General features: G+C 39.1%; 2 protein-coding genes across 2 annotated transcripts in view; both read right to left on the minus strand.

The window, feature by feature from the left end:
• Positions 1 to 5461, minus strand: part of selenot1a (selenoprotein T, 1a) — an 8518-nt gene extending 3057 nt beyond the window's left edge. Inside the window, exons 1-3 of the mRNA XM_005721299.2 lie at positions 5239 to 5461; positions 4338 to 4448; positions 996 to 1122 (exon numbers count right to left, since the gene is read on the minus strand). Coding sequence (XP_005721356.2) covers positions 996 to 1122; positions 4338 to 4448; positions 5239 to 5372 — 372 coding nt within the window. The 5' untranslated portion in view covers positions 5373 to 5461. The remainder of the gene's footprint in view (positions 1 to 995; positions 1123 to 4337; positions 4449 to 5238) is intronic.
• Positions 5462 to 6532: 1071 nt separating this feature from the next.
• On the minus strand, positions 6533 to 8750 carry LOC102205005 (kinesin-like protein KIF2C; the record flags this gene model as incomplete). Its single annotated transcript, XM_005721300.1, has 9 exons — positions 6533 to 6685; positions 7115 to 7208; positions 7321 to 7401; positions 7483 to 7561; positions 7672 to 7739; positions 7826 to 7936; positions 8042 to 8255; positions 8396 to 8538; positions 8652 to 8750. Coding segments are annotated over 9 exons (951 nt in total), but the record flags the coding sequence as incomplete, so codon positions are not given.
• Between the last annotated feature and the right edge of the window lie 27 nt (positions 8751 to 8777).

The following is an 8777-nucleotide window of genomic DNA, read 5'->3' on the forward strand; positions in this document are numbered from 1 at the left end:
AACTTGCACAATCGGTGGCTGACTAAATACTTTTTTGCCCCACTGTATATGGCTATTTCTCAAAATAAATACATTTTAAATCCAAGTCACATATGGGCTCCTGCAGTTATGCCGTTAAGACTTTACTGCAGGTCTAAGTTTTGTTTTATTTGTTACCCGTCTGCAGTTCGCATGACAGGGACTGACAGAGTTGTGCATGCCTGTTTTTGACGCACACTCTTGAGCAGCTCTCCCCATATTGGCTGATGAGATTACAGTGCAGTAGGATTACACAACAACAAATGACAGGGCCTGGCACAGTCATTAAAACCAGATTTCTGCTCTCAAGCCAGCTGATTTAGTGATAGCAGTCTAGATTCATGTTAAATATCATGCGAAAGGATTCCATGCATATACCAAAAGCAGCTTTAAAATCAAACACATACTCAATGGAAGAAAAACTTAAGATAGTCTTTGTTATCAAACATATGTGGCTTAGAAGCAATTTTAAAAGAACAAATTCACTAGCAAAACCAGCCCAAACCAAAATGAATAAGTCTTTATTGTGTATTTAAAGGCAAGAGTTGCTGTTGTGCGCTTGGGTTTCAATGGCACAAAAATAGTTTTTAATCTTTTTCAGCCTTCTGTTAAAATGCAAGAACGACCATTATTGCAGGAAGGCTTTTGGGATTTGCCAGGTCTCTAACCCTGGGGATAACAAATCCAAGCCAAACAATACTTAACAAAACAACCAGAAGCCACCAAATGAAGAGCTAATGAAATCCTGCGGGTTTTAGTTGTACTTGGCAGCCTGTAAGTAAACGGAAACTAGAGCCCACCTTTCTTCATTTCTACATGCTACCCACGCCTGTGCTATCTGCAATAACTTGCCAAAACAACGTGCAGCTCCATCTACTGAAAAGCCAGAGTCTGCCGTCTAACACGCTGTTACACATAAAAACACTACAGTAAAAACGTTCCCATAAGGACACAGTTTTGATTCCAGGAAACCTTACCTTATTTCCTTGGCCCCATTCCCACATTCCGGGGGCTTGCATACCAAAGAGAGCGAATGGGTCCCTGCCGATGATAATCAGCCCAATCACCAGCAGTTTGAAAACAGACAGGAAGGAAGCAACGTGTCTGTGGAAACAAAACAAAAATATGTTTAGATATGGATTTGAATACAGATCTTATACGTGATAGCATAAAGCAGACAGAGCTTGTTACTGAAGTAAAATCTCTCCAAAATCTTTAGTTTTACATTGTGAGACATTGAAAACAATGGTTAAAGACTCTGAGGGGGCTTGATACCATCTCCATTTCTTTTGCACAGCTTTTCTCGTGTGTATTCATTAGAAGCCCAGAAAAATACCTAAGAGTCTCAGTAACACCACACCTTAACTACAACACCTGGGACTGCTACACAAATACATCTCACATGTAATACAAATACAATCCAATTCTCCAGGCAATGATTCCTCAAAATGCCAGACTAATTATTCAGAAACCAAGTTATAGTCCATCTAAAACGGTAAACACAAAGAAACAGTTCCATAGCAACTAGAATACAATGAGAAAGATTTCATGTGTTATTTATAAGTTCTCTTTTGAACTTTATTATCATAAGTCACAGTGCTGATTGTTGTACAGATGGACTTGTTGGTTTAGCTAAATACCCAATGTTCTGATGCAAGTCTTGATGCATGCTCAATCATCCAGGTAAGTAAATCCCAAAAAGTTGATTCTGTTCATCTGGATGTAGTGTTTTCAGTGGGAGAAACATTTCATTACTCATCCAAGTGACTTCTTCAGTCTCAGCTGACTGCAGGTTTCCCCAACCTTATAAACAGTGCATTGCATTATAACTGAAACCAGCCCACTGATTGAATAATGGGCTGTTAGGTCAGTTCCTTGATCATTAATATGCTGGTTTTAGTTATTATGCATTTACGCATGTCATAGTGCCTGGTACTTTTTTTTAGTAAATACTTGACCAGGGGTCTAAGCGATCCGAGCAGGTACTAAAATGTGACATCATCAGACTGCATGCCACCGATTGGCTGGTCAGTAGCATCACTTATCTCGTTCACAAAAATCAAAATCTGGAAATGAGAGAAACAGCTACAAAAACAACGCTGTGTTTCCAGAGTCTAGCGTTCACATCGTGGGATGCTCAGACGTGGTGCTATGACTAGGGATGGGTATTGATAAGATTTTCACGATTTCGATTCCATTTTCGATTCTGTTTAACAATTCGATTCTTTAAAAAATTTCTTATCGATTCTTTTTTTTTAAAAAAAAGGAGAACACGAAGGTGAATACTAAGGTCGAATAGCTTAGAACTTTTTATATCTTCTCTTTGAACAAGATAAAAATTTAGGAGTAACATGGCCTTACAAACCCAACAGTGACATCTTAAGAGATCCAGCCTACGGCTCTTCAATGGGGTGTCACAGGGTCCCCAGAAAAAAAAAAAAAAAAAGTAAAATAATAAAATAAATATTCTTCTGTAGCAATAACAAAGTATAACATAAATTATTCTGTAGCAATTACACAAGAATATCCAGTAATGTTCCTGCCTACAATTAAACACATTCACTTACCATCTGCTGTGGCAAATGGGTGCAGGCCTTTTACCACAATCTTAGCCACTGCTCTGTGACATTCGTCTATCCTGGCCTGAAAGGAGATGTTAACGGTAGACTGCAGCGAGAACTGCCAGCATCTGAGCCAGACTGTCTGTCTGTCTCTCTCATCATGATCACCTAAATGCACAGTAATGGCAGGGTTTGTAATAAGGCAGATCCCGCTAACATAATATGCACTGTTAGTTGATTATTTACCTGCCACATTAACGGGAGAGGACGTGCAAACGTTACCGCTGCTGCTGGGTCCGAAGCGGAATTAAAAACACGACATTCATTTAAGGTTATCGCGTGTTTTGTGAGCTTTTGCATATTCGTAGTGTTTCCTCCCTTAAATGAAAGGTCTACTTTGCAAGTATTGCAAGTTGCCCTGTTGTCATCTGTTCTCATAAAGTATAATCAAACTTTTGAGCGTTTGAGCCGCCATGTTTCCTGCCAGGTAAATGACGCTCCGCAACGTGGTGACGTCATTCGGGGCGACTGGAATCGATAAGGGAATCGTTTAAAAAAAAAAAAATAAAAAAAAAGGCAAACAACTCCAAGGAATTTAAACAGTGGGAACCGGTTCTCAACAAGAACCGGTTTTCGATACCCATCCCTAGCTATGACGACAGTCACGTGTGTTAGGTACCACTGCTTTGTAATAGAAAACCAGTTGATCCAAGTCTAGGTGTGGTAATCCATGGCCAGTAGGTACTAATGGAAAAGGGGCTTAGGTACCAAAGTACTTGGTACTACAACCCAATGGAAAGTCCTTGAAAATGAGTTCAGCCATGGCGAGCTAATCTTAGTAGGTACGAGTGGAAAAGGGCTATAAGAAATATGGGAAGTGGTGGATTTGGTCATTTGGAACAGATTTTTCATTACCCTCCCAAGTTAAGGCTACATTACTATTAACTAATACCTAATAGACCATTACGTATGTCATATAATCCTACACCATAACAAAGCTATACATTTTTAAAAACTGAAGGGAAAAAAGTGCATGTCCCCACCCACCCATTTACATTTCAGAAGATTTCTGACTTCATTTATGTTGTTTCTTTCTTTTTTTTTTTTTTTTTATATCTTTATAGTTTTTAAACTTCTATTTCTGTAGCTTTTTGACCTGTTATATCTTGTGAAACAAATTTATCTGTAATGCTGACCCTGCATTAACTTAAAATGTGACAAATAAAACTAAAACACTAAAATAGTATGACATTCCACTTAATTTACATTTAAATACTTTAGCTGAAACCATCACATCCATGCCTGTACTGTATACACCAAGGAAGGTATGCAACTTAAGCCCCATGGCCTGAAAATTTAAGCAATTAAGGAATGCATCACAGTTGTTTGGATTTCCTGCGGAGAGTACCCATTTAACATCTTTAAAACTTGGGAATGCAAAATGAAGTAAGCTGGAGTAAAATTAGCCCAGTTCATCTAACAATTTATCTATTGCTGACATTTCGATTTGATTTGTAGACATTTTCTTCATTGGAGTGATTTTAGGACACTGGATCAAAACATCTTTAAAAAGGACAGCAGTTTAAGCAGTGTCTACCAAAACTACCAGACACCAATCCATGGCCAGATATGTTCGTGCTTGAGAATTTCACTTCCTTAGACAAATCACGGCTAATCCCAGGGAGCTTTCAGCCCACTTTAATAAGGCTCGACTTAATCCACTTGTAACAAGGCAGGCAATCTTTCGCTCTCGCTTACCGATACATGGGAACAGGAAGATAGTTCTCCCCTTCAATGCGGATGTCTGGGTACCGCTGGTACAAGGCCTGCGTGTACTCCTCAAACACCCGCTTGTATCCTCAGGAAATGCTGTGGGGGGAAACAAGGACACTGCTAGAAAGCTGAGCACAGTCTAAAGTCAAAACAGGACAGGCTAACAAAAGGTTACGTTGATGATTTAGCACGAAGATTTGAATTTTAAACTTCTCTGTTGATCATTTACTCAAAAGTTTTATATGTGACTTGGCAGCAGCGCGTTATCATACATGAAAGCTGCATGTTCACCTTTGTGGGCTGTGTTTGCTTTAGTGACTAGCTTATTTACATTGCAAACGTGGCCTTAAAAAAATACTTTCCTCGTACACAAACGTCAAACAAAATGAGAGTTTTCAGGTTAGCACACCGCCTCCTGGTCAGGTTAATATTTAGAGTAGTTAGTGGACTAATTTGCCTAAAATCTCCAAGTCTATAAGCGAAAACAATATGTTAAATTTACCAACAATAACTGCAGACCAGTTATTTTACTGTAATCTGGGGAAAAAAAAATCCTGTCGTCGTAGCGTAACAATGATAACACATTAACATGACCCACACACAGTAGACGGTTTATTAAAGGTTTAACAGCGGAAGTGGAAGCCATGTTTTCCACCAAATGTTTACGAAAAAAGTGCAAAAAATTATCGACTTCCAGAAAATGATTTCAGTAGAGCTTTTGACAACTGTTTATTTGTTTAGTTTGAACAACCCGGAGCGTTGTTATTTCCTAACAAACATCCGGTAAATTAACCTCCTATCGGCGAGCGTTTATTTTAGGCCTGCGACACTGTTAGCCGGGGGCTAGCGTGCAATGACTCGCCAGTTTTTTGGCTCATTTGCTTACCAGATTTGAAACCTGAGAAGAGGTCCAGTGGCAAACTGCATCTTCATTTTCTTTATGCCGCTGCTGTCACCAGCCGTGGCACAGCACAGGGAAAACACCCCCAAAACCAGGAGCGAGAACCGTATCCACTTCATGGCTATCCTCTTCGACGGTCTCTTCCTTAACCCGTCGTACGCAGGCAGGTTAATCTGTACATTTCGCTTCTGGTTGGTCCCTCCTTTTCCTCTTCATCCAATCGCAGGTTTTAACTAGTACTGGTTTCATCTTTAGCACCACCTCCCGCTCTGGCAGTTCAACTGATTGACAGAGCCTTTGGGCTAATAAAATATAACAACATGGATCACCCCATCTTAACCTCCTAAGACCTGAACTCTTCTACGGCATGCATTTTTAATTTCTCTTTGATATTTGGGCATATTGGGGCCCAATGAACGTAAAACCAAAGAATTACCACATTTTCTTTACCTTATTTTTGTTTTTAAGAAAAATAAGAGCCCCATATGAGGATATTCGTTTAAAATTTTGATAGAACAGTAGCAGTATATAACCTTGTAAGTGGAAATCAGGCCCCTGTAAAGCAAAATTGAGTATTTTGGTCTAAATAACCCAAAATGTGATGTCCACATATGTGGATGCCAGGTCCTAGGAGGTTAAAGATGGGATATTTCCTTAGTGGGTGTTTTGATAATAGTGTTGCAGCTGATCGGATACCTACTAAGGCCATATGGAGCAACACTTACACTGGCAAAATTCATGGAGTCATTGTGCACCATCATTCCCCCTTTTGAGATCAAAGTCTCATTATAGGATAGGGGCCATCAAAATGTTATATTGATTTTAAGTTAGCCTTCCCTCACAGGGGCCAAGTCAAATAATAGAAGCAAAATATTCTATAGCAGCTATTTGCTTTTACAAAAAACAAACAAACAAAAAAAAACCCAGAAACCATCAACTTAGTCATTCAATTATTTATACAGAGCCACATCTGACCAAGAATAAATCAATTCTGTTGAAATTTCAAATCTGAATCATAGTTTTGAAAGAGGTGAACTATGTTCACCTATAATGCAGAAAAGAAATCATACTGCATTCTTAGTGGTGGTACAATTTATTTAATGAGGTGCATAGACAACTTCAATGACCAATTCCATCAAGAATGAGCCCTCCAAAACTTGTCTCGATTTTTTAATGTACATGTATCCAATTCTGCACTAGAAATGAGCTGTCTGCCTAAAATATATAAAATCACATATTTAATGAATAGTGTTCAAAAACATTTTATTGAATACACAGAAGTTAATACAATGAAACAAATATAGTACGAACAAAACACAATTTTCTAATAAAACAGCTCGTTACTCAGAAGAGAAGGTTTTCTGCTTGATTTAGTGATTCAGCCTCGCTGATCGCTCCTGATCCACAGCAGACTGCAAAGCCATCACTGTCTCTGTGGATGAAACAAATGAATGTAAAGCACACCAAAGTAAATCCTTTCTTAATCCTTTGTCAGGCTATACATTTAATTTTGACAAAACAAGATGACTGTTTGGCATCTATGCATTTTTCTCCCAATCTCACCCTGAAAATAATGACTAAATACAGCAGGAAAGTGTTTAGAGAGGTCACATTTGGAAACGGTTTTTCTTTCTATAGTAACAAAATTCTTTTTACAAGCCCTAGGTATTGCCCCCTGGTGGCCATTAAAAAGAATAGAATTTTAAGACAGAGTCTACACCTTTATTTAAAACAAAAAAACAAACAAAAGAAAAAAAGGCTGGAGCTGTGTTAGAAGGGGTAAAGTTTTGTGTAATGAGCAAGCAGATTTAGTACATTACATTAACAAAACAAATCAAGCAATATTTTGGTTGGTACAAACCCAATAACTTTTTGGAATGATCAACCAGATTGGGGAGTCCTTCCTCGATGTTGTATGAGATTTGGCCCATTTCTTGTACGAGGTCACCTCCCCTCTGAGTAGAAAAAAAAATAAAAAAAAATAGGCGAAATTACTAATTTAAAAAAATAAAATGACATTGTAACTTGAATCCTGGGAAAAAACATACAAAGTTAGGAAAACTCTACCTTGAGCTCTGAATAAACTTTCTCCTCCAGCTCAGCCACCTGAGATATGGCATCATACACACCGGTATCCAAAACTGATTCCTACATCACAAAAAGAGTGACAAGTTAAATCCGAGAAACTTCCACACAGGTTATAACTGGATTCATGCTGTGCAAGCTTACCTCTTCTGAGGAGCTATTCATTGGCTCCTGTGTCTTAGGTGCTTCACTGGCTTTGGAATTGCCATTAAGTTCCTTCACTCTGCAGAAAATGTTTCAAGCTTCATCATACAATAAGGCGACTGAGAATTCCCATTAGAAAAAAAAAAAAACAAGCCCACAGATTCAGAGCTTCATATGCTAAATACATACCTGTCAGCATAGCGCAATGTGTTCATTGTATATTCACATGAGGTCATACCTGGAGACACCATAGCAATCTGTGAAACAAAGAAAAAAAATTATTTGATGTGGATTTCAAAATATCCAATGCTGAGAGGAAGTCAAATTTGGTGTGGTAACATACCATGCAGGTCCTGGACTTCTCTCCAATGAAAGAATCCCTGAGGACTTTGGTCAAAGTGCTCATTCGGAAAGGAATGTGATCACTGTTCTTTCCCAGTGAACGGATACACTCCTACAGGATACAAGAGAGGAAACACCAGCGTTTTGAGTTGCTGTGCATACATATTTAATGGAGAGAAAACAGAGTACTTCTGCCTTTTAATCAGCCATCGCTTACCTTGAGAGCCAGAAGGCTGCGGTTGATCTCGGCAGTTTCAACTAAAGTACTCCGGTCATTGCTGCTGACATCTGTACCACGCTCATTGCCAGCCAAATCGACCAGTGAAAACTTGCCGTGCAGCGTGGTAGCACGGTCATTGCGCCGAAGAACAATTTGAAGGATTGCATGAGAGCGGGATGAGTTGGCATTGGCTGAGGTTTGGCCCGACGTTCTGGAAAAGACAGTGAGATTCTAACTTAGAGTTTGCCTACCTACGGTACACTAATGGGTAATTAATACGTTTTTGTGCCCTTTCAGCCACAAAGAAAAATGCACAAGGAAACATCAAACACATTCTTGATACTAAACTACCTGCATGAACTGCCAATCTGTATCATCTTGATGACCTCCTCTGCTGAGGTCACATAGACCTCTTCGAGGCCGACCACCTGAACCTGTTGTCGTTCATCTTCCAAAACACGCAGCTTGGCCTTCTTATGCAGCAGGTCATACACCTAAATAAAAATAAATAAATAAATAAAGGTCTAATTTGCTATATGGATTAATTGAACACGTGGATTCAATAGATATCTTCTGAGTGAAGGGTGTTCCCTTCACGTCTTCCTACCTTGCCGTTGTAAATCTCAAAGAAGCTGACGTAGGCAGAGAGATCCAAATTAGCATACCTCCTGTGGTGGAGGTAGGCAAAAACATCCTGGGCTAGAAGTGAATAGACTCAAATTATGACAAAGTC

This window comes from Pundamilia nyererei, unplaced genomic scaffold (genome assembly GCF_000239375.1).
Source record: "Pundamilia nyererei isolate P.nyererei 1_Seehausen unplaced genomic scaffold, PunNye1.0 scaffold00004, whole genome shotgun sequence".
Taxonomy (NCBI): domain Eukaryota; kingdom Metazoa; phylum Chordata; class Actinopteri; order Cichliformes; family Cichlidae; genus Pundamilia; species Pundamilia nyererei.